Source organism: Scyliorhinus torazame, chromosome 13, assembly GCF_047496885.1.
Source record: "Scyliorhinus torazame isolate Kashiwa2021f chromosome 13, sScyTor2.1, whole genome shotgun sequence".
NCBI lineage: Eukaryota > Metazoa > Chordata > Chondrichthyes > Carcharhiniformes > Scyliorhinidae > Scyliorhinus > Scyliorhinus torazame.
In genome coordinates this window covers 207614732-207641114 of record NC_092719.1, presented here as the reverse complement: position 1 = coordinate 207641114, position 26383 = coordinate 207614732, and the positions used below count along the sequence as shown (strand labels likewise).

Here is a 26383-nt window from a genome sequence, read left to right as displayed (position 1 = left end):
CAATGACTTTTCGTGACCCCTTTTAGCCTTCCTGACTCCTTGCTTAAGTTCCTTCTTACTTTCCTTATATTCCACACAGGCTTTGTCTGTTCCCAGCCTTCTAGCCCTGACAAATGCCTCCTTTTTCTTTTTGACGAGGCCTACCATATCTCTCGTTATCCAAGGATCCCGAAATTTGCCGTATTTATCCTTCTTCCTCACAGGAACATGCCGGTCCTGAATTCCTTTCAACTGACATTTGAAAGCCTCCCACATGTCAGGTGTTGATTTACCCTCAAACATCCGCCCCCAATCTAAGTTCTTCAGCTCCCGCCTAATATTGTTAAAATTAGCCTTCCCTCAATTTAGCACATTCACCCTAGAACCAGCTACTTGATTAGTTTCCACTGGCAATGGTTTAGCAGAAAGTTCATCTTTGTGCATTGTTTAGGATTATCTGAATCAATGCAATGAAATGTGGAACCATTTACACTGAAAGGCTGAACTAAACTGGCAGAAATTTTCGCCAAGGTAAATAATAATAATAATAATCTTTATTATTGTCATGCGTAAGCTTACATTAACACTGCAATGAAGTGACTGTGAAAATCCCCTAGTCGCCACACTCCAGCACCTGTTCGGGTACACTGAGGGAGAATTCAGAATGTCCAATTCACCTAACAAGCACGTCTTTTGGGGCTTGTGGGAGGAAACCGGAGCACTAGGAGGAAACCCACGCAGACACGGGGAGAACGTGCAGACTCTGCACAGACAGTGACCCAAGCCAGGAATCGAACCCGGGACCCTGGCACTGTGAAGCAACAGTGCTAACCACTGTGCCAGGATTTCAGTCTCTCAGTTTAAAATCCCACAGTAACGGGGTTACAAATTATTCTTCTTTCTCTCTCTCTTTCCCTCGCTATTTCTCAAGAGGAGCGGGTTTGGGGTACTCTGTGGAAAAAGTATGAATAAGTACGAGGTTACTCACCCAGGAAAAGCTGCCTAGAAATGAATGTTTGGCCATCAGGAAAGAGGGATGAGTGATAACGGGAGAGGGGGTGGGTGGTTACGTGAGAGGGGGGTGGGGGGTAACGGGAGAGGGGGTGGGTGGTTACGGGAGGGGGGTGAGTGGTAACGGGAGAGGGGGGTGGGTGGTAACGGGAGGGGGGGTGGGTGGTTACGGGAGAGGGGGTGGGTGGTAACGGGAGAGGAGGTGGGTGGTAACGGGAGAGGGGGGTGGGTGGGTGGTAACGGGAGAGGGGGTGGGTGGTAACGGGAGAGGGGGTGAGTGGTAACGGGAGAGGGGGGTGGGTGGTAACGGGAGAGGGGGGTGGGTGGTAACGGGAGAGGGGGGTGGGTGGTAACGGGAGAGGGGGGTGGGTGGTTACAGGAGAGGAGGTGGGTGGTAACGGGAGAGCGGGGTGGGTGGTAACGGGAGAGGGGGGTGGGTGGTAATGAGAGAGGGGGGTGCGTGGTAATGGGAGAGGGGGGTGGGTGGTTATGGGAGAGGGGGGTGGGTGGTAACGGGAGAGGGGCTGGGTGGTTACGGGAGAGGGGGTGGGTGGTAACGGGAGAGGGGGGTGGGTGGTAATGGGAGAGGGGGGTGGATGGCTACGGGAGAGGGGGTGGGTGGTTACGGGAGAGGGGGTGGGTGGTTACGGGAGAGGGGGGTTGGTGGTTACAGGAGAGGGGGGTGGGTGGTAACGAGAGAGGGGGTGGGTGGTAACGGAAGAGGGGGGTGGGTGGTTGCGGGAGAGGGGGTGGGTGATTACGGGAGAGGGGGGTTGGTGGTTACGGGAGAGGGGGGTGGGTGGTTACGGGAGAGGGGGTGGGTGGTCACGGGAGAGGGGGGTGGGTGGTAACGGGAGAGGGGGGTGGGTGGTTACGGGAGAGGGTGTGGGTGGTAACGGGAGAGGGGGGTGGGTGGTAACGGGAGCGGGGGTGGGTGGTTACGGGAGAGGGGGGTGGGTGGTTACGGGAGAGGGGGGTGGGTGGTAACGGGAGCGGGGGTGGGTGGTTACGGGAGAGGGGGGTGGATGGTTACGGGAGAAGGGGTGGGTGGTAACAGGAGTGGATGGTGGGTGGTTACGGGAGAGGTGGTGGGTGGTAACGGGAGAGGGGGGTGGGTGGTAACGGGAGAGGGGGGGTGGGTGGTAACGGGAGAGGGGGGTGGGTGGTAACGGGAGAGGGGGGTGGGTGGTAACGGGAGAGGGGATGGGCGGTAACGGGAGAGGGGGGTGGGTGGTAACGGGAGAGGGGGGTGGGTGGTAACGGGAGAGGGGATGGGCGGTAACGGGAGAGGGGGTGGGTGGTAACGGGAGAGGATGGTGGGTGGTTAGGGGAGAGTTTGGTCATCCCTGGGCACCCATGCGTGTTAGGGAGCAGGGATCTGGGTGGGGGAGTTGAGGGGAGTCGGTAAGATGACTTGTCCTTTTATAAGGTAGCATCACTGCAATTTGATGTAAGTTTTTTTTGGGGGGTGGGGGGGGTTTATGACCTGCACGCTTATTTACGTGTGCAGGATTGGGCCAGCATCCACCACTGGCATTGGCGTGATTCTGGGTGTAAAAACAACCAAGCAAAAAGAACAAAAAGTAACTGGTGGATAAAGCAAAAGTGGGGAGTGCCCCAAAACAGCGAGTGGATCACAGCCCAAACAAAACGAGGAAAGGAACAAAAACTTATCAAAAACCCACCAAATTAAAGTGTGAAAATTGGGGTCGATAATTGGGGTGCCCACCGAGTACGGAAAGTTTCGAGTGTGCCCGTGGACACCGCATGCTCCCTCTCCAGGGACACCCGGCCGCGAACAAGGCCGCGGAAGAGGGGCAGACAGTCGGGCCGGACGACCCCCTCGGTCGCCCGCTGCCTGGACCTATTAATGGCAAGTCTGGGGATTTCCGGGTGCGGCTATGCAGAGCTAGGTCGCATATTCGGCAGCTCCTGCTTGGAACGGACTTTTGGGCTCTTTTACAGGGCCCCCACGGCATTTGTTTGACATTTCCCGGTGTGGGAAGAAGGCGGCAATATTCCCCCGACAGTGTCCCCCAGGAAGGGTATGTCTCTTGGTTGCCAGACACACGCAGAAACAGTGAAAGATTTGGCTGCAACTACAGGATAAACAGGGCCTCTTCCAGCATGCAGGCGGGGGAAGGGCAAGCTTAAAGCTGCAAGCTGACCTGAGGGCCTGTATCAAAGGTGAATTCTAGCAGCAGAGGGAACAACTGTGAAAAGACCTCATCAAGGCCACTGAAGGGACTTCCGGTTGCGGTGATGCCTAGCTAGCCGCACGCTTCGGCGGCTCCAGCTCCGACGGACCTTCGGGCTCTTTTAAGAGCCTCAACGGGGAATTTTTCGACGACGCAACCCGGTGTGGGGCGTGTGAGAAGGGAGTCCCCCCCAAACGAAGGAGGAAAAAACCGGCGGCGGCGGCTGCAGCGCGAGGAATCGTCGACCAAAGGGTCAGAAAGAGAGAAGTACAAGATGGCGGCGGAGAAAGCGCAGGCGACATGGGGGCCTGAGCATGAAATTGTGAGACGGTGCGTGGAGCTGCTGAAGAGGGAGGTGCTGACCCCGTTGCTACAGGCAATTGAGGGGCTCAAGGAGACATTAAAGACCCAGGAGACAGAGCTCCGTGTGGTGGAGCAGAAGGTGACAGATATTGAGGACGAGATCCTGGGCCTGGCGGTTAAGACACAGACGCACGAGGCACTTCATAAAAAGTGTACTGAAAGGATCGAAGCCCTAGAAAATGGAGCGCGAAGGAAGAACCTTCGGATACTGGGTCTCCCTGAGGGTGTGGAAGGAGTGGACTGTGGAGCGTACGCAAGTACGATGCTGAGCTCACTGATGGGTGCTGAGGCCCCTACGGGCCCCTTGGAGGTGGAGTGGGCAAATCGGATTCCGGCGAGAAGACCAAAAGCGGGAGAACCACCCAGGGCGATAATCGTGCGATTTTACCGCCTTAAGGATAGAGAAGAGGTCCTGAGATGGGCTAAAAAGGTGCGGAGTAGCAGATGGGAGAATGCAGTGGTACGGGTATACCAGGATTGGAGTGCGGAGGTGGCGAGAAGGAGGGCGAGCTTCAACCGAGCCAAAGAGGTGTTGCATAAAAGGAAGGTGAAGTTCGGGATGCTGCAGCCGGCAAGACTATGGGTCACGTATCAGGAGAGACACCATTATTTCGAGACGGCGGAGGAAGCATGGACCTTCATCAAAGAAGAGAAATTGGATCGGAACTGAGGGACTGATGCTGCAGGAAATGTTATTGTTAATGTTACGGTGGAAGTTAATTGAGAAGTAAACAGGGAAGGGGGGAGACATTGGGGAAATGTGGGCGCCGGTGAGGGGGGAAAGACGGGACATAGTTGGAGAATGGGGAAGGGGAGGGGGAGGGGAAAGGGAGCTGCGCCATAAGAGGCGGGTCAGGTAAAGGGATGTTCCCGCACCAGAAAGAATAAGGCGGGAAGACAGGCGCAAGGCGGATGGGAGTTCCCCACATGGGGGGGGTCGAGGAGTGAGCAGGAGTAGCCGGGGTCAGTTGAAGTCAGCTGACTTACGGAAGTAATATGGGGGGAGCAATCAAGCTAGAAAGAGATCTAGCGGGGAGGGGAGGAGGGAGGGAGAAGGGGGGGGGGGACAACTGGGTTGCTGCTGCGGAAATCCAAAAGGAAATGGCTAAAGAGTGGGTGGGCGGGGATGGTGTGCGACGCTGGGGGAGCGAGCGGGAGCGTGGAGGCGGGATATGGGACTGGCCTAGAGAAGGTAATGGCTAGTCGACACGGGAGGGGGGCAGGTAGCCCCCTAGTGAGGCTGATCACGTGGAACGTGAGAGGCCTGAACGGACCGATAAAAAGGGCCCGAGTGCTCGCGCATTTGAAAGGACTAAGGGCAGACGTGGTTATGCTCCAAGAGACGCACCTAAAGGTGGCGGACCAAGTTAGGCTAAGGAAAGGATGGGTGGGACAGGTGTTCCACTCAGGACTGGACGCAAAGAATAGAGGGGTGGCCATTTTGGTGGGGAAACAGGTCGCATTTGAAGCAAAGAACATCGTAGCAGATAGCGGAGGTAGATATGTAATGGTGAGTGGCAGGCTGGAGGGAATGGAGGTCGTGTTGGTTAACGTGTATGCCCCAAACTGGGACGATGCGGGATTTATGAGACGGATGCTGGGGCGTATACCGGACCTGGAGGTAGGAAACTTGATTTTAGGAGGGGACTTTAATACGGTGCTGGACCCGGGGCTAGATAGATCCAGCTCAAGGACCGGAAGAAGGCCGGCAGCGGCCAAGGTACTTAAGGGGTTTATGGACCAAATGGGGGGAGTGGATCCATGGCGATTTCTTAGACCTAGGGCTAGGGAGTATTCCTTCTTCTCCCATGTCCATAAAGTGTACTCCCGGATAGATTTTTGTTTTGGGAAGGTCCGTTGATCTCTAGGGTGGAAGAAGCTGAGTACTCAGCCATAGCGGTTTCGGATCATGCCCCACATTGGGTGGACCTGGAATTAGGAGAGGAAAGGGAGCAGAGAACACTCTGGCGATTAGATGTGGACTGATGGCGGATGAGGGAGTGTGTGCAAGAGTGCGGGGGTGTATTGAGAGATACCTGGAGGTCAATGACGACGGCGAGGTCCTGTGGGAGTGGTATGGGAAGCACTAAAAGCAGTGGTCAGAGGAGAGCTGATCTCCATTGGGGCCCACAAAAGGAAAACAGAGGCCAAGGAAAGGGAAAGATTACTGGGGGAGATTTTAAGGGTGGATAGGGAATTTGCAGAGACCCCGGAGGAGGAATTGTACAGGGAGAGGAGACGACTCCAGACGGAATTTGACCTCTGACCACCAGAAAGGCGGAGGTACTGTGGAGGAAGGCACAGGGGAGGAGGTATGATATATGGGGAAAAGGCGAGTCGCCTGTTGGCTCATCAATTGCGAAAGAGGGCAGGCAGCGAGGGAAATAGGAGGAATTAGAGACGAAAGGGGAGACACACGGTGCGAAGGGCAGGAAAGATAAATGAGGTGTTCAAGACCTTCTTATGAGGAACTGTATAGGTCTCAACCCCCAGAGGGAGAGGAGGGGATGCGGCAGTTCCTGGACCAATTGAGGTTCCCGAAAGTGGAGGAGCGGGGGTGGTAGGCCTGGGGGCACCGATTGGGGTGGACGAGGTTATTAAGGGACTGGGAAGCATGCAAGCAGGGAAGGCCCCAGGACCAGACGGGTTCCCGGTGGAGTATTACAGAAAATATGTGGACTTGTTGGCCCCGTTGATGGTGAGGGACGTTCATGAGGCCAGGAAAGGGGGGACTCTACCCCCGACGATGTCGGAGGCGACGATATCGTTAATTTTGAAGAGGGATAAAGATCCGTTGCAGTGCGGGTCCTATAGGACCCATTTCATTGTTGAACGTGGACGCCAAATTGTTGCAAAGGTACTGGCATCGAGGATAGAGGACTGTGTCCCGGGGGTGGTGCACGAAGACCAGACAGGGTTCGTAAAAGGGAGACAACTGAATGTTAACGTGCGACGACTATTAGGGGTGATAATGATGCCCCCAGTGGAGGGGGAGGCAGAAATAGTGGCGGCAATGGACGCAGAGAAGGCATTTGATAGGGTGGAGTGGGAGTATTTATGGGAAGTGTTAAGGAGGTTTGGGTTTGGGAACGGGTTTATTAGCTGGGTTAGACTTCTTTATGGGGCTCCAACGGCAAGCGTAGTTACAGGTCGACATAGATCGGAGTATTTCCGACTATATAGGGGAACAAGACAGGGATGCCCGCTGTCTCATTGTTGTTCGCGTTGGCAATTGAACCTCTGGCCATGGCGTTGAGAGACTCCAGGAAATGGAGAGGGGTGATTAGAGGGGGAGAAGAACACCGAGTCTCGTTATATGCGGATGACCTATTGTTATACGTGTCGGACCCAGCGGGGGGAATGATAGAGGTTATGCGAATTTGAGGGGGTTCGGGGATTTCTCGGGTATAGGCTAAACATGGGGAAGAGTGAATTATTTGTGATACATCCAGGGGACCAGAGTAGAGAGATAGAAGGCTTGCCTCTAAGGAAAGTGGAAAGAACTTCCGATACCTGGGGATTCAGATCGCTAGGAGCTGGGGAACCTTGCACAGACTTAATCTGACACGGTTGGTAGAACAAATGGAGGAGGACTTCAAGAGGTGGGACATGCAGCCTCTATCGCTGGCGGGCAGGGTGCAAGCAATTAAGATGATGGTCCTTCCCGAGGTTCTTATTTGTATTTCAATGTCTCCCTATACTAATCACTAAGACCTTTTTTAATAAAATAGACAGGAGCATCACGAGCTTCGTGTGGGCAGGGAAAGTTCCGAGAGTAAGGAGGGGGTTCCTTCAGCGTAGTAGGGACAGAGGAGGATTGGCACTACCGAACTTGGGCGATTACTATTGGGCCGCCAATGTGGCAATGATACGTAAATGGATGATGGAGGGTGAGGGGAGCGGCGTGGGAAAGACTGGAGAGAAAGTCCTGTAAAGGACGAGTTTAGAGGCGCTGGTGACGGCGCCGCTACCGATCTCACCTAAAAAGTTTACCACGAACCCGGTGGTGGCGGCAACATTGAATATCTGGGGACAGTGGAGGCGACAGAGAGGGGTGCGGGGAGCCCTGGTGGGTCCCCAATCAGGAACAACCATAGGTTCGCCCCAGGAAGAATGGATGGAGGATTTCAGAGCTGGTTCCAGTTGGGAATTAGGAGGGTGGGAGATTTATTTATAGATGGGACTTTTGCGAGCTTGGGAGCATTGGAGGAAAAGTATAAGTTGCCCCGGGGAAATTTCTTGAGATATATGCAGGTGAGGGCATTTACTAGACAACAGGTGAGGGAATTTCCATTGCTCCCCGACACAGGGGATACAGGACAGGGTGCTTTCAGGGGTGTGGGTCGGAGAGGGCAAGGTGTCAGAGATTACCGAGAGATGAGGGAAGAGGGGGAGGAGTCGGTGGGACGAACTAAAGGAAAGTGGAGAAGAAAACTAGGGGAGGAGATAGAGGAGGGTATGTGGGCTGATGCCCTAAGCAGGGTAAATTCCTCTTCCTCATGCGCCAGGCTTAGCCTGATTCAATTTAAGGTGCTACATAGAGCACACATAACGGGAGCAAGATTGAGCAGGTTCTTTGGAGTGGAGGACAAATGTGGGAGGTGTGGCGGGAGCCCCGGCAAACCACGCACATATGTTTTGGGCATGCCCGGCACTGGAAGGGTATTGGAAGGGAGTGACGGGAGTGATTTCGCGGGTGGTGAGGGCCCGGGTCAAACCAGGCTGGGGGTTAGCTCTATTTGGAGTTGCGGAAGAGTCGGGAGTGCAGGAGGCGAAAGAGGCCGACGTTGTGGCCTTTGCGTCCCTAGTAGCCCGGCGCAGGATCCTACTCATGTGGAAGGAGGCGAAACCCCCCGGGACTGGAGGCCTGGGTAAATGATATGGCGGGGTTCATTAAACTGGAGCAGATAAAGTTTGCCCTGAGAGGATCGGCTCAAGGGTTCACCAGGCGGTGGCAGCCATTTCTCGACTACCTAGGGGAACGTTAGAGGGAAGACAGATGACCAGCAGCAGCAACCCAGGGGGGAAGGGGGGGGGGGGGGGGGGGGTGTGGGGGGGTGTTTAGTTTAGGTCAAAGATAAAGGGTTTTTGTTACTTGTGTATTGTTTAAAATTTCTGTATTGTTATTGTTGCGTTTGCTTTGTAAGAGGGGAAAAAATTGTTGTTGGGAAAAAATATTTCAATAAAACATTTATAAAAAAAAAAAAAAAAAAAAAAAAAAAAAAAAAAAATTAATGGCAAGTCTGGCCAGGCCCAGGAGCAGGTTCACGAGGAGACCCTCTGCCTTCCTCCCCCCCCCCCCCCCCACCTCCACACCGGATGCCCGTAGATCAGGAGCTGAAGTGCAAAGAAAACCTCAACAACAACGTCGTCAAGAAAGCAAAAAGGGAGTGCGGTGTAGGACAAACAACATAAACGTGCTCCACGGTCTCCACCAGGCCGCAAAAGATGTGGAGATTCGGTGGATTGGCCACGGTATATTGCCCCTTAGTGCCCAAAAGGTTAGGTGGGGTTACTGAGTTATGGGGATAGGTTTAGAGTTTGGGCCTAGGTAGGGTGCTCTTTCCAAGGATCAGCGCATAGTTGATGGGCCGAATGGCCTCCTTCTGCACTGTAGGGATTCCACGATTCTATGAATTCAGTGACGTCATGTCCGCTGATGTCTCCCAGCTAGATTTGGCAACACTATTCCTGTGATATGGTTGGCACCTACCTGGGTAAGCAGATGGGGACCTCGGTTTAATATCACATTCAAAGTACAGCACTTCTGACAGTGTAGCACACCCTATGTGTGGGCTGTCAGCTTTTATTTCTGTGCTCGAGCCCTGGCTGGATTCAGAGTTGAGCCTGCTACCCAGTGAGCCGCAGCTGGTTATAGGTGAAAAGGTGGGAGTTTGGGTCAGATGTTAACTTTACATTTTTTTGTCTTTCGGGACATGGGGCAAAGGAGGGATTGTGGAGTGAGGTCACAGATCAGCCATGAACTCACTGAATGGTGGAATACGCTCGAGGGACCAATTGGCCTCCTCCTGCTCCTGTGTCCCCTGTGGGGGTAATGATGGTCCGGACAGTGATGTGCTTTTCTGTGTACAAGTCGCTGCAACTCATAACATAATCCATTGTGTAAAGTGCTTCGAAATATTCAAAAGTGATAAAGTCCTATATAAATGCGAGTGGTTTTTTTTTCTTGAGCGCTGAACTATTAAGGAGAAATAGTATCCTTTGTCATATTAATAACACGTTACACCAAAATGGTCGGAGGTGGCGGGGGGAGGATTATTGGTGATTAACACTCTTTGGGACAACATCTGACAATTGCTCCACTTCTGTGCATGAATCACTTGTTGGATTTATTGTTATTTAATGCGAGTTTAATGATTCTCTTCCTTGTTCCCTTCCAGATTTACTGGCCAGCTCTGCCCGGTCAGGAGGAGGAATGTGCCCTCAAGGGAAAAGACCCATTTGTAAGTGTAAAAGATTTATTGCCTCCAATAAAGTCTTTTGGGAAAACTACCATTCAGCCGTTTCAATAGGCTTGCTCCATGTTTAAGAATAATTTGCCGTGTATTCCAGGTTAAAACCCCAACCTTGTCATTCCCTCATCCGTTTTATCAGGCGTGTCTCGGGTTTTTCCATTGCAGCTTGTCACTCTTCAGCTCACCTTACGCCCTGGTCTCCGTCTGCCGTGTGTATTTACACTCTTCTGCTTCATAATTAATGGCTTCCTCAGGTCCCACAAGGTGCAGTGAGCTCAGAGCGAAGAATGTTTTTCGGCCCACAGAGGATTGTGAGGCTGTGGAGTTTCACTGCTGGAGTTAGTGCTTGAAGCAGAGGGCCGGATTTTATATGCCCGTCTTGAGGTTTGATGTCAATAGCAAGGTGCGGGTAGGGGGGTTGTGGATTTCGTAATGTGCAGAGCATGGCCTGCGCGCCAGCTATCCGCTCACCCCGAAATGTCTCAAATGTTACAAGGGACGAGTGGAGGCATTGGGCCCGGCATTGAGACCTTAAGTGACCAATGAATGGCTAGTTAAGGGCCTCCTCTTAACCCTGCTACCATTTTACCGCCAGCAAGGCAGATGCACACCAAATGGATAGCACAATTGCTTCACAGCTCCAGGGTCCCAGGTTCGATTCCGGCTTGGGTCACTGTCTGTGCGGAGTCTGCACATCCTCCCCGTGTGTGCATGGGTTTCCTCCGGGTGCTCCGGTTTCCTCCCACAGTCCAAAGATGTGCAGGTTAGGTGGACTGGCCATGATAAATTGCCCTTAGTGTCCAAAATTGCCCTTAGTGTTGGGTGGGGTTACTGGGTTATGGGGATAGGGTGGAGGTGTGGACCTTGGGTAGGGTGCTCTTTCCAAGAGCCGGTGCAGACTCGATGGGCCGAATGGCCTCCTTCTGCACTGTAAATTATATGTAAATTCTATGTAAATTCAAACAGGTAGCCTAATAGCTTTAGCTGTGTGGGCTGCTGTAATGCAAAGGGGGAAATCTCCATTCTGGGTCCCCAGGGCCCATCACGAGCAGCCACCACCCCTCCCCAAATGGGCGTCACGGTAGGACAGTGGTTAGAACTGTTGCTTCACAGCTCCAGAGTCCCAGGTTTGATTCCCGGCCTGGGTCACCCTCTTTGCGGAGTCCGCAGGTTCTCCCCGTGTCTGCGTGGGTTTCCTCCGGGTGCTCCGGTTTCCTCCCACAGTCCAAAGATGTGCAGGTTAGGTGGGTTGGCCATGATAAATAGCCCTTGGTGTCCAAAAAGGTTAGGTGGGGTTACTGAATTACGGGGAGGGGGTGGAGGCGTGGGCTTAAGTGGGGTGCTCTTTGCAAGGGCCGGTGCAGACTCGATGGACCGAGTGGCCTCCTTCTGCACTGTAAATTCTACAAAATCCCTGAAGGTCCTCCTTCTTCCCACAGTTCCTTTCCACAACCTCTAAACTCCCGGCGCCGGGATTTTGACGGGGGCGGGAATCGTGGCGCGCCGGTCGGCCGCTGCTTACAACGCCCCCCCCCCCCCCCGGCGATTCTCCGGCCCGCGATGGGCCGAGTGGCCACCCGTTCTTGGCCGGTCCCGCCTGTGCCGTGGGGGCACTCGTTCCCTCCGCACCGGCCGCTGTCAACCTCGGAGAAGAACCCCCGTGCGCATGCGCCGGGATGACGCCAGCACACGCTGGCGCTCCCACGCATGCACCAACCCGCGATACCAGTAAATTGCGTTCCTGTTGACTGACAGCAGATAGCAGACCCTGTGCTGGGTCCCTGGAATCTCAAATAAAAGCTGACTCATCAATGGGGCTTTTATAGACAGGAAGTTACCAGTGAGAAAGTAATTTTGTATTCATCCTGACTTATCTTTCTGCTTAAATTAAGGGACACAGGACTTTTACGCTCTCTGTTGGCGTTTAGTTTGGCAAAGGGATTTGGCAGGATAGTTGTGGGAGTTCACACACGACACACTAGTGGCACTGAGTTTGGAGAGTAGACTGGCTGGTGGTCCCAGTTATGGGTCCAGCTTAACCGTGACACGCTAAGCAACAAAAATGCCAGCCCTGTTTCGGCTAATGTTAAATGTTGCTCATAGGAGGATCAATGAGACCTTGTGAAGGCCTGATATGAGCAGCTGGGACGAATGACCTAACTGACCATTAATTACGGCAGCCAGTGACCTTTGACTTAGGTCATTGGACGGGCATTTTCCATTAGCTTCCTTGTTGAGATTCAAGTGATGTAACCTGATGATGTTGTGGTAAATCTGATTGTAACCTCAACTCTACATTCCCACCGACCACGCGATAACCTTTCACCCGGGTAGCACGTGGCACAGTGGTTAGCACTGCTGCCTCACAGCGCCAGGGACCCAGGTTCAATTCCAGCCTTGGGTGTCTGTGTGGAGTTTGCACTTTCTCCCCGTGTCTGCGTGGGTTTCCTCCGGGTGCTCCGGTTTCCTCCCACAGTCCAAAGATGTGCAAGTTAGGTGGATTGGCCATGATAAATTTCCCATGTGTGCCCAAAGGTTAGGTGGGATTATGCAGTTACGGGGCTAGGGCGGGGAATAGGCCTGGGTAAGGTGCTCTTCTGGAGGGTCGGTGCAGATTCAAAGGGTCGAATAGCTTCCTTCTGCACTGTTGGGATTCTATGACCCACCCCCACTTATCAAGAATAAGGAAGTGGGACATGGTAAAGAATCCACAGGTCCTGATTGCAAATAATAAGAGAGAACATTAGTCAATCTTTTATTCTTTGTCACTCTTTCCCCATCTACCTCCCAATTTGTGGTCGCCTAACTTTGTTTGCTCAAAATATTCCTTGTGCATAAAATGAAGCTGCCTCACCATTCAAAATGGTGGAAGGAGATCATCAGTTTCTGTAAAATAAAAACAAAATACTGGAGGTTTGAAGTAAAAACCCAGCCGGTCTGGCATCTGGGGAGAGAAAGAAACAGAGTCGATGTTTTGAGTCGAGTCTGGGCTCGAGTCAACTGTCATAATATGCACCCGTGCACATCATGAGGTAAAAGGGGCTGTTTAGCACAGGGCTAAATCGCTGGCTTTGAAAGCAGGCCAGCAGCACGGTTCGATTCCTGTAACAGCCTCCCCGAACAGGCGCCGGAATGTAGCGACTAGGGGCTTTTCACAGTAACTTCATTTGAAGCCGACTTGTGGCAATAAGCGATTTTCATTTCATTTCATTTCAAAAGCAGGCAGTGACAGACACCCAGGTGAGCCAATCAATATACAGAACAGAACACGACCAATCACAAGGCAGGACACCAGAGGGGGGGCTTCCAACTATAAAACACACGAGGCATCAGCACTCTGCCTCTTTCCACTGGTGATAGCTGTAGTGACAGTCAGGGTGTACAAAACATTCAACACCTTCTACACGTGGATCTGAGCTAGCCCGGTCTAGATAGTTAATGTTAGTTTACTTAGAGTAGTAGAGAGTCAACCCACAGGCAGCTGTGTGCTTCATTACTGAAGTTCAATAAATCTTATATTGAACCAACGCCCACATTTGGTGTATACTTGATCAGTTAACTGCATCGTGTGCAGTCCATGTTACCCTAGGTTGAACAACACGACATCAACCAATTGGGAACAATGCCTGACAGCGAGCGCGTTTAGCCGCATGTTTCCTGCCGCTTGCAGCTCCGAGAAAAACACGGGTCATTTAGGGGGCCTCAGCGGGGAAGGTGTGATGAACGGTTACTGTAACACTGTACCCTTGTCATCATGTAAGGTGATGTCCCCTTTAAGACCGGGCTTGGAACCCTGGGGAACTCCGCCTCCGGCTCCGCCCATCTGGGAGCCGTATATAAGGGGCCGGTTTGTGGGCAGTGCAGCAGTTAGCACACGTCTCGGCTCTAGCCTAGTTCTTAGTTTATTAAAGCCTTCTTTACTGTTTACACTCTAAGCGTCGTTATTGAGGGTACCGCAGAAGGCATGACCGAGGTCGCACAGAGCCCCATTTTGTACATTGGGGTTTTAAAAATGGGAAGGGGTGAGCAAGAGTGGAGGCTTGAGAATTGCGGAGGGCAGGACCGTCCTGGTTGATTGGTCACCAGTGAGAGTGTGAAGGGTGACCAGGGGTGGGGAGAGGTCCGGTTGTTCGAGGAGCTCAGGATTGCAGGGCCTTGAAGACAAAGGCTGGGAGTTTGCGGTGAGTACACCGGGGCATGTGGAGTCGGTGGAGCTAGGAGAGGATGGCTGGAGTGACAGGGGGGTGACACTTACTCTCAGTGAGGAAGCAGCTGCTCTATTTCGGACAGGTTGAAAGTTGAGCTGGGGAGGCCAGAGAGCAGCGCGTGTATCACCGATAATATTCTGAGTGTCTCCTCGGGAATAAGGGCTGCAGATCGCAAATGATGCATTATGAACCTTACAATGAGGGTGGGATGTGTCACGATGAGTGTGGGCTGGAGTTTTCCTATTCTATGAAGCGCTAGAGTGTGTGATGGGAATGATGTGAAATTCTATTTCTGATCTTGCTCCTTTGACCTGCTGAAGAGAGGCTGTTTCTTCTCTGCTTTCTTTGGCAGGCGATGTTTTCTTTTCTTTTCTATGATGCCCACTTCCCAACCTCAGCGAAGCCCTTTCATCAGCGAGGGAAGGGTTACTGCAGAGGGGCTGATACGATGGTGGAAGCACGTATCTCTCAGGAGCAGTCTCTGTGTCTCGCTGGGAATTATTTTTTTTTGCCACACAGGAACAGTCAGCAAGCCGCACTGCACAAACAATAGGGCACCGTTTCCTCACTGCAACTGGTGCAATGAGAAAGGGACCCCTTAACCTCAGAGCATCTTATCGGGCCTTAAATGGTATGGAGACTTCCAGCCTCTTGTGAAGCAGCTGGCACAGGGGACCGACTGCAGTGAAGTATTAACTCGTCGAAGGTCATCTATTGCTTCCTCCCATTGTGTGCAGGGCATGGGAGGAGAGGCCATCGTAACCAAACGGCGGGGCCCAGTTGGGATAGGAATTGGATCGGTCTGTGTCAGACCATGACGTCCTCACAGCCCATGATGCTTGCTCTTGTTGCCTGAGAAACTGCCGTGTGTGAAGGCAAGGCCAGCACCCAGGTTTGTTGCCCAATGTTTGAGGTTGCATTTGAATCACTGAGGAAAACGCCAGCCCCAGGACCATAAGACGCAAGAGCAGAAGTCGGCCATTCGGCCCATCGAGCATCACAGAGACTGGGAAATGGCAGAGTACCAGGCTGGCCCAATTATCTTTTTAAAAAGTTTTAGCTCACACGCTTATGAGATTGGAGCCATTGATAAATAAATCAATGTGACCCATGCGTCACCCGTGTGTTCACTGACCTACACTGGCTCATGGTTAAGCATGCCACATTCGTACAATTCTCCCCCTTTGTTTTCAAATATCTCCATGTCCTCGTCCCTCCCTAACTCTGCAATCTCCACCAACCCCACAACCCTCAAAGATCTCTGCAGTCCAACAGTTTTGGCCTCTTTCTGTGCATTCACGATCTTATTTGCTCCTCACTGATGGCCGTCCCATCAGTTACCTAGACGCTACACTCTGGAATTCCCTCCCTCAGCCTCTCCGCCTTTCGTGCCTCTCTCTCCTCCTTCAAGATGCTCCCTGAAACCTCCCTCTCAACGGCCCTAATGTCTCCTTATGTGGCCCGGAGTCAACTTTTGTTTGACGTTGCTCCTGTAGAGTGCCCCATGACATCATAGTACATTAAGGGTGCTATATAAATGCAAGTTGTTGATGCAACTTTATCCTGAAATTCTTTTAGGCTAAAAAATGCATGAAGTTGAATTATTTGAGGGGAATTTTAACCTGACTTGTTGGGCCGAATGGCCTGTTTCTGAGCTGTATATAACCCACAGTGTGTTGTAGAGTGTTTGAAGTTGCCTTTAAACATGGGGAGGGGAGGGCAGAATCCAAATGTCCCAACACTTGATGAACACGAATCTGATCCACCAAACTCTCACTCCGGAAAATGTGAGGTAATGCATTTTCGAAGGTCTAATCCAGACAAATGTTAGGTCATGCATTTTGGAAGGTCTAATACAGACGGCAAATATACAGTAAATAGCAGAACCCTTAAGAGTAATGATAGGCAGACGGATCTGGGTGTACAATACAAAGGTCACTAAAAGTTGCAACACAGGTGGAAAAGGTAGTCAAGAAGGCACAAGCCATGCTTGCCTTCATCGGCCGGTGCGTTGAGCTTAAGAATTGGCAAGTCATGTTGCAGCTTTATAGAACCTTATAATAATAATAATAATAATCGCTTATTGTCACACGTAGGCTTCAATGAAGTTACTGTGAAAAGCCCCCAGTCGCCACATTTCGGCACCTGTTCGGGGAGGCCGGAGTTAGGCCACACTTGGAGTATAGTGTTCAATTCTGGTCGCCACACTACCAGAAGGATATGGAGGCTTTAGAGAGGGTGCAGAAGAGATTTACCAGAATGTTGCCTGGTATGGAGGGCATTAGCTATGAGGAGAGGTTGGAGAAACTCAGTCTGTTCTCAGGAACGACGGAGGTTGAGGGGTGACCTGATAGAAGTCTGCAAAATTATGAGGGGTATGGACATAGCATATAGTCAGAAGCTTTTTCCCAGGGTGGAGGGGTCAATTACTAGGGGACATAGGTTTAAGGTGCGAGGGGCAAGGTTTAGAGGAGATGTATGAGGCAGGTTTTTTACACAGAGGGTAGTGGTAGCCTGGAACTCGCTGCCGGAGGTGGTGGAAGCAGGTACGATCGTGACTTTTAAGGGGTGTCTTGACAAATGCATGAATAGGATGGGAATAGAGGGATTGGGCCCCAGAAGCGTTGGGGTGGTTTAGTTCATATGGGCAGCATGGTCGGTGCAGGCTTGGAGGGCCGAAGGGCCTTTTCCTGTGCTGTAATTTTCTTTGTTCTTTGTTCTTAGTGCCTTATTCTGCTCTCCTTTCTGTTCCAGAGCGAATGTGCCAACTATGTGCGGGTGCTGCACCCGTATAACCGAACCCACCTTCTGGCCTGCGGAACGGGTGCTTTCCAGCCGTTGTGTGCACTGGTGTACGTGGGGCACAGAGGAGAGGTAAGCTGCTGTCCGGCTCCGAAGGGCTTGATGTTAACTCACTAATTTACTTCGGATACTGTCAGAATCCGGTCGGGATTTTCCACACTTGCCCCGCCTGCGGTGGGTTTTCCCATGGCGGAAGTGGCGAAGCGTTGGCCGCTGGCAGGATATTCCAGTCCTGCTGAACGCGCTGCGGGGGCCGGAAAATTCCATCCTTGCTTTTGACTGATGGGAATTTTCCCGGGAGGCAGGATGGATCGGGGTGGCAAGGGGAAAGGCGTTACTCCTGCTTCGTTACTGGGAGCTCAGGTTTCTCCACTGTGCTGACAAGAGGGAAATTCCGGATTGCAGTCATCTCATATGTAACTTAAGATATCTGGCAGGTGAAAAACATTCTTATTTTAAGTACCAAATTCAGCATTGACTTACAGGACTACCATGGATAGAGGGCTGAATTAATACAGAACTACCTCAAAAATAACTCTACCCAATACATATAGGGCTGTCATTAATACAGCGTTGCCTTTCATATAAAGCTGCCATACATACAGGTCCGTAGTACATGCAGGTTCGTCATACACACAGGCCTGTCATACATACAGGCCCGTCGTACATACAGGCCCATTGTACATACAGGCCAGTCGTACATACAGGCCCGTCGTACATACAGGCCCGTCTTACATGCAGGCCCATCGTACATACAGGCACATTGTACATACAGGCCCATTGTACATACAGGCCCATCGTACATACAGGCCCGTCGTACATACAGGCCCATCGTACATGCAGGCCCATCGTACATACAGGCCCATCGTACATACAGGCCCATTGTACATACAGGCCCATTGTACATACAGGCCCATCGTACATACAGGCTCGTAGTACATGCAGGCCCGTCATACATACAGGCCCATTGTACATACAGGCCCATCGTACATACAGGCTCATCGTACATACAGGCCCGTAGTACATGCAGGCCCGTCATACATACAGGCCCATTGTACATACAGGCCCATCGTACATACAGGCCCATTGTACATACAGGCCCATCATACATACAGGCCCATCGTACATACAGGCCCGTCGTACATGCAGGCCCGTCGTACATGCAGGCCCGTCGTACATACAGGCCCATTGTACATACAGGCCCATCATACATACAGGCCCATCGTACATACAGGCCCGTCGTACATGCAGGCCCGTCGTACATGCAGGCCCGTCGTACATACAGGCCCATTGTACATGCAGGTTCATCATACATACAAGCCTGTCCAACAATATAGGGCTGTCTTTAATATAGGCTGTGGCTATGAGGCAGGTCTTGGGAGGCCTTCAAAAGCATCCTGCCCTCCCCTCTCCTAATTTGCTGCCACCTCCAGGCAGCTACCATGCTCCTGATGTGGAGGGGGGGAGGAGGTGAGTCAGCCTTGATAATTGGCATTTACATTTTCTTAACAAGCTACCTGTCACATAGGTGTGGGTGTCGGTCCGTCGCTGATCTAGCCGCCGGGAAAATGGTTCAGGAGTGGCACGCCATCTGGTGCCATGAATGCATGGGTGGGATTTTCTCCCGGGTGTGTTCCCCGGCGGCAGAGGCAGCTTGCCATTGGCCGCCGACGGCATCTTCCGGTTCCGCCAATGCCTACAGCATTTTGTTTGGCTCACCCGGCCTGCTGCCGGGCAACCCGCCGCGACAGGTCACCTTCAGGAAGATCCCGCTGGCGGGCAGGGCTGGAAAGTCCCGCCTGATGTGTCCACGTGCCTCCATTCCTGCTCCCGTATCAGAGAGAAAATCGTCCCCCTTGGCCTTGATATTAACTTCCATCCCAGGATGGACAACGGCGGATTGGTGGGAGAAGGAGGGAGGGACGGGGGGTGGAGTGGGGGGGGGGGGGGGGGGGTTGGTAGTGGGCTTCATGGGGGCAGGGTTTGAGTCAAAGAGCTAATCACTGGACTCATGACCCCCAGGGGGCTTCCTCCCACCGCCCTCAGGGCCCTTGAGGAAGGTTTGAGCACCCTGCACCATCGGGAAACGCAGGGTGGAGGCCGAGTGGGGGTGTTTGTCACTGCTTCCCCACCTTGTGTCTGACTGCATCGTCTTGAAGCGAGCACAGAGGTGCAATTTACTGCTCGGGTGCTGAGAAGCAGCAGCTGCGGTTCGGTTTTAGGCCAGGACTCCATGGCGATCAGCTTCAGTCTGCCTTGGTGTGTCTTTAATTATATCGAGAGAGTCACACGAGAGGCCAGGGAATGGATCGTAATATGGAACTGTCCACGGGGATGACTGAGCCGGTAGTTTTGGCTTCAGGAAGAGAGGATTAGAGAGGCAGCATAAATTCATGGGAAGAGATTATAGTGATAAAATACATTTCAGTGGGAACGCCATCGAGGTTTTGAAGATATTTAATGACTTGGGAGAAAGTGAACCCAGATTAAGACTGCAGGAAGCAGGGCAAAGAGCACAGATGCTCCTTATGAAGGCGATATTGATGACAGGTGGCAGGTAGTATTTCCTCATCAAATGATGTTGATCAGTAGAGGACAGAATTCCCAGCTGCCATGCGTAGGTAGTGCAGTTGGTATTCTGGAAGGGTTGAGATCAAATGGATCTTACTTCACCCGAAGCTGTGGTGAGCAGTCATGAGAGGGGAATTCAGCTATCCCTTTCTCCCAGCGTTGCTGAAGGGTTGCAGATTGGAAATGGGCCACAACACGGAATCACTGACCTGCACTCCCTATGGCAGTACTGCCTGTTGCTAGGCAGGTGACTTTTTCTCCCTATGTTATCAACACTGTGGAATATAAGGCAGCTAACTTCACCAGTCCAGCTGTCTACACAGAATTACATGGGATGCATAGCACAGGAACGGGTGATTCGGCCAACCAGTCCATGCGAGTGACTGTGCTCCATACTAGCTTTCCGCAATGCTCGCCACATAACCCTATCGCAAAGGCTTTCCCTTTAATATATCTATTCTCTTTAACCGTGCCTGTAGTAGCGAGTTCCACATTCTTGCCATTCCCTGGATAAAGAGAATTCTCTATTGGATTCATTAGTAGCTACCTTGGGCGGGATTCACCGACCCCCCACCGGGTTGGAGAATCACCGGGGGCTGGCATGAATCCTGCCCCCGCCGGTTGACGAATTCCCCGGCACCAGATATTCGGCTGGGGCAGGAATCGCGAGTAACCAGTCGGCTAGCCTGCCCCGGCGATTCTCCGACTCGGGATGGGCCGACGTCCCGCTGCTGTCATGCCAGTCCCGTCGGCGGGAATCAAACCACCTCTCTTACCGGCGGGACCAGGCAACGCGGGCGGGCTCCGGGGTCCTGGGGGGGGGCGCGGGGCGATCTGGCCCCGGGGGGGTGCCCCCACGGTGGCCTGGCCCGCGATCGGGGCCCACTGATCCGCGGGCGGGCCTGTGCCGTGATGGCACTCTTTTCCCTCCGCCTCGGCCACAGTCTTCACCATGGCCGACGCGGAAGAGACCCCCCCCCCCCCCCCCCGAGCATGCACGGGGACAACGTCAGCAGCCGCTGATACTCCCACGCATGCGTGGACTTCCGCCGGCCGGTGAAGTCCTTTCGGCCCCGGTTGGCATGGCGCCAAAGGCCTTTCCCGCAGCCAGCGGCGTGCCAACCACTTCGGCGCGGGCCTAGCCCCTCAAGGTGAGGGCTTGGCCCCTAAAGGTGCGGAGAAATTTGGGGCGGCCCGACGCCAGAGTGGTTGCCGCCACTCCATCCCGCCGGGACCCCCCGACCCGCCGGGTAGGGGAGAATCCCGGCCCTTATGTCTGCGTGGGTTTTCCCTGGACACTCCGGTTTCCTCCCACAAGTCTTGAAAAACATGCTTGTTAGGTGAATTGGACATTCTAAATTCGCCCTCAATCTACCCTGACAGGCGCCGGAGTGTGGATTTTCACAGTAACTTCATTGCAGTGTAGTAAGCCTACTTGTGATACTGATAAATATTATTATGAATGATGGAATAAAGTGGAAAAATCTTCCCTCATCTACTCTGTCAAACCTTTCCAATAATCTTTTGTTTTTTTACATTTAGAGTACCCAATAATTTATTTTCCCAATTAAGGGGCAATTTAGCGTGGCCAATCCACCTACCCTGCACATCTTTGGGTAGTGGGGGCGAAACCCACCCAGACACGGGAAGAATGTGCAAACTCCACACGGACAGAGACCCAGAGCCGGGATTCGAACCCGGGTCCTCAGCGCTGTAGGCAGCAATGCTAACCACTGCGCCACGTGCCGCCCCCCCAATAATCTTAAAGATTCACCACTCTTCTCTGTTCCAGAAGAAAGTATCCCAGCCTGTGGAACTAATTGTTTTCCTCCAAAGATATACAGTAAATGAAAATGATCCAAATGGGGCCCTTGAAGGAGGATCTCAGTAAACTCTCCCGACACGTTTCCTTTTGGGGTCTGAAGTTTGCTTTGCTACAAATTTCATCAGCGCAGCCCTATTGCAAATTTCATTTGAGAGGATATTTTGCAAACTTGCTCCCTCACCTCCCCCTGCACCAACCCAGCCCATCACTCCCCCTCCCCCTCCCACTCCCACCATCACAGTCTTCAATTGCCTCTGATCAGGGTGGGCAGTCGTTTTGTCTGGCCATTAATGAGGGACTATTGAGTAGTTGTGTTTGATTGCGCTGCCTGAAAGGATGGTGGAAGCAGATTCAATAATAACCTTCAGGAGGGGAATTGGATTTACACTTCAAAAGGAGAAGTTTGATGGGACGGCAGAGGAAAAGCTCGATATAATTAAAGACACACCACCATAGACTGAAGAATCTCTTTCAAAGAGCTGACATAGACACTCTGAGCCAAATGGCCTCCTTAGTTCTGTGCTAAAGGCTTTGAAGAATCTATGTGTTAATAGTCATTTAATAGCACAGAACTTGATTATAGCTGGAAAAGAAAAGAGACATTTTTGTCAAAGCTTTGCGTCTTGCACTCTTCAGGGCAATTTGCAAGACTACCAGTGTCTGGGGAATAAACAAATTTATACGTTGTGAGAAGAGAGTGCTGATTGGTTGGCAAGTAGACTCTGGTAGAGGCACATGGACATTGCACCAGTTGATGGTGACTGACCAGCATTGTTTTAAATTTAAACCAGGCAGCTTGACTCTGATCAATCAAGGCACTGTCCTGAGGAATGAACCAGAGAATGGCTCTCACTTACTTTGTTTAGCCGAAATAGGTGCAATTTGTGTACATGTTCTTTCTGTCTGCAAATAATTTTTAGGCAATATGCTATCTATTCTATTGGTGCTCTCATTTATTGTATGTAAATTTAATCCTTTCGCATTATAGGAAGGACGTGGAGGCTTTGGAACGGGTGCAGAGGAGATTTACCAGGATGTTGCCTGGTATGGAGGGAAAATCTTATGAGGAAAGGCTGATGGACTTGAGGTTGTTTTCGTTAGAGAGAAGAAGGTTAAGAGGAGACTTAATAGAGGCATACAAAATGATCAGAGGGATAGATAGGGTGGACAGTGAGAGCCTTCTCCCGCGGATGGAAATGGCTAGCACGAAGGGACATAGCCTTAAACTGAGGGGTAATAGATATAGGACAGAGGTCAGGGGTAGGTTCTTTACGCAAAGAGTAGTGAGGCCGTGGAATGCCCTACCTGCTACAGTAGTGAACTCGCCAACATTGAGGGCATTTAAAAGTTTATTGGATAAACATATGGATGATAATGGTATAGTGTAGGTTAGATGGCTTTTGTTTCGGTGCAACATCGTGGGCCGAAGGGCCTGTACTGCGCTGTATTGTTCTATGTTCTATGTTCTATGTTCTAAATGCAGGCATAAATCAATCGATGGTGAATATCCGAGGCCCCCTGTCTTGCCCTCTAGTTCAAACTTCTGTTAAGATGACATTGTCGGGTGTTTCCTTTCTGTGAATTGCCAATAGCTGGCCAGGCATGTATCCGATCCCACTCCTCACTTTCTCTTCCTCATTTTTGTTGATTCTTCACAGTGAGCCTTTACTCCACACATTATCTGTACAATTCATAGTTTTTGGAGGCTGTACTTGCAGTAAACCCCCAATTCAGAGTGGGGGGGGGGATCTTTGGAATCCCCTACCTCAGGGGGCTTTCGAAGCTCAATCAATGAGTGTGTTCAAGACAGAAATCAACAGATTTCTGGATACTAATGCCATCAAAGAATTTGGCGTTAGCACAGGGAAAGTGGCAGTGAGGAAGATGATCAACTATGACCGAATTGAATGGTGGAGCAGGCTCGATGGGCCGAATGACCTGCACATGTTCCTGATATGAAGAGTTAAGCTCCTTTCACTGGAAAGTCTAAAGATGTGTGGGTTAGGTGGATTGACCATGCCAAAATTGCCCCTTTGTGGCCAGGCATGTGAAGGGTAGGTTACGTGAAGGATAGAGCAAGTTGGATGGGGGAGTGGACATGGGTAGAGTGCTCTTCCAAAGGGCCGGTGCTGACTCAATGGGTTGAATGGCCTTCTGCAGTGTAGGGATTCTATGAAAGCTTGAACGTTACTAGCTATTGGAGACACATTGCTGGAGCTGGACCATGAGCTTAACTGCATTGGGCTCTGCCTCTGACTAACCATTTATTATAAAACTAGAACCATAAAGCCCCCCACCAGAATTAAAGAGCGTAAAGTGAAACTTTTTCTTTTACACCTTATTTTGCTCCCGCTGGACCAGTGATTCATTCTTATTCATCCAGTGCAACTCCTGCCAGTTCCTGTGCGCGTGTAGACTGAGGGATGTGTGCTTAATTTACTTACATTTCATGCCATGTGCTTCACTTAGTGTCAACTCCTGGAGATTTATGTTGCATCCGGGACTTAAAATGAATAGTTTTCCTGCTGTCCCCCCCACCCACCACCACCACCACTCTCCTGCTCACCCGCACCACTCCCCCCGCCCCTCTCCACACCCCCTCGCAGCTATCGTACAGACAGCATGACCAGCCCTGAAATACTGAGCTTGAGCTCAAACGTTCCAGTTTGCATACACCACTCTCCAATGGCAGGGGGCAGCGGCGTGAAAACCAGATTGTCGGTCTGCTCTGCCGACTTCCAGCTATCTAGGCCGAGGTGTCGGCTGTGGTGCAGTGGGGAGCACAATTGCCCCAGTGTCAGAAGCTTGTGGGGTCAAGTCACTCCTGAGCCTCAAATCTACACTTTGCAGCACTGAGGGAGTGCTCCAATCAGACGTGCCATCTTTTGGGTGAGATGTTAAACTGAGCCCCTCCCTGCCTTCTTGGATGAGCATGTTGGACCCCACAGCTTGATATGAAGAAGGGCAATGGATCCCCCCCCCCCCCCCCCCCCACCCACTGTGTCCAGGCCACTATTTATCTCTCCATCAGCATTATTGTGTCTGGTCATTGCTGTCAGCACATTTTCTCCATTTTAAATGGGGAAATGTTAGTAACAGTGATTTGGGTTCTCCGTGTCACATGTCAAGAACAAACAAAACAACAAAAAGCTTAATGGAATCTCAGGCCTGGATATTTGCTCCCGAGGCCTGTGCGCGGTCAAGAAATCACCCGGGCTGGCGCACACACCTCAGAACAAAGTGCCCGAAGGGTGGGATCTTCATGCCAGGGTGCAGTGGGTAGGGGGTAGGGGGAGGGTGTGCAGGATGGAGTACGGCTATCATCACTGTCTGCAGTTCGCAGGTGGCATGCTGAGTGCCGAGACGGACTGGTTAAAGGTCCGCCTTGGTTTTCTGCGACTTTGTTCCAGTTGTATTGTTAAACATTAGGCTCTCTTGACCTCAGCCCTCACATCTTTCCCTCACCCCCACCCATTCCCCATGCCCGTACATGCTATCTCATGCCATCTCTTTCCCCCACTGAGCTCCCCATGGCACCACATAGTCCCTATGTCAACATAATGACAACTTAAGTCAACACAAGTCAACACATGCCTCCACCCACCACTCTTTGCCATTACACCCTCCATGCCAACTCACCGGTACTATGGGCAGACCTCAGGAGCCATGCTGAGATGAAATGAAATATAGTTCGGACTATCTATTACAGACTTTGTTACAAACCAACACTTTCATTTAATCCATCCAAAAATAAACTTTTGTATTCATAACCACATATCGATGACAGGTAGTCTTTCAATAAGCTCTTGTATCTGTCTATCAAACTATGAATTTAGAACCCACGACTGTGATGATAGATCATGGGAAGTAGTCAAGCAGCAATGATGCTATCATGTTAGCATTTCGGATTATATGAACAGTTATTGCAACTGCAAGCCCAGAATTTGTTTGACTCATAGACACAGACAGGCTTTTATTCTACAATGTTTCAATGGGGCGGCACGGTAGCACAGTGGTTCGCACAGTTGCTTCACAGTTCCAGGGTCCCAGGTTTGATTCCCGACTTGGGTCACTGTTTGTGCGGAGTCTGCACGTTCTCCCTGTGTCTGCGTGGGTTTCCTCCGCGATCTGGATCCCGGCCATAATGGACGAGACCCAAATCTGCACACTTTAATATGCACTCGCCGGTTCTAACTGGCGCCCAGGATCTAACAGCCTTGCCGAGGAGACCCCAGCCAGGCGCCGTTCAGTGTTGGTCTCCACAAACGGAACCAAGCGTGCTGGCACATGGGGAGTTCTCCCAGGCGATGTGGCGCCCCTGGGAGGTCAGGCATTGGGCAGGGTGGTACCCTGCCATCCCTGATGCTAGCTGGACATTGCCAGGCTGCTTAGGTGGCACTGTCAACCTGGCAGGGACACCTCCAAGATGCCAGGCTTGCTGTGCATGGGTGGCATTTTACCAGCACCCAGGGATCAGGCCCCGGGGTTGCCCTGTCCTTCTATTGTGGGGTGTTGGGGGCACGATATGGGGATAGGGTGGAGGTGTGGACTTGGGTGGGGTGCTCATTCCAAGGCTGGAGCAGACTCGATGGGCCATGTGGCCTCCTTCTGCACTGTAAATTCTATGATAATCTATGATAATGTTTAAAGGACTGATGATTTAAATAACTTGACAGCTTCATAGTTTCACTGATCATATCCGCCCTTTACAGACCTTTACCTCTACTCTGCATGACTTTTGGATTGTGTTCCAAGTGCCATATTAGATATGCCACAGAGCCTCCACAACTTCGAGAAACTGTAGGCCTTGCTCTTTATAGCTAGAAATTTAGAATGAAAAAGTGAAGAATTTCAGCTAGATCTATACAAAGCCTTGGTTAGACCACATCTGGAGTACTCTATATAGTTCTGAGCACCACATCTTTGAAATGGAGAGTTCCGATGAAATGT

At 51.7% G+C, this 26383-nt stretch overlaps 1 protein-coding gene across 1 annotated transcript in view; it reads left to right on the top strand.

Annotated features, from left to right (window-relative positions):
* The window catches only part of LOC140388571 (semaphorin-3G-like), a 207214-nt gene that overhangs the window by 103800 nt on the left and 77031 nt on the right, over positions 1 to 26383 (top strand). The window contains exons 3-4 of the mRNA XM_072472981.1: positions 9953 to 10015; positions 16990 to 17109. Of these exons, the coding sequence (XP_072329082.1) occupies positions 9953 to 10015; positions 16990 to 17109 (183 nt within the window). The remainder of the gene's footprint in view (positions 1 to 9952; positions 10016 to 16989; positions 17110 to 26383) is intronic.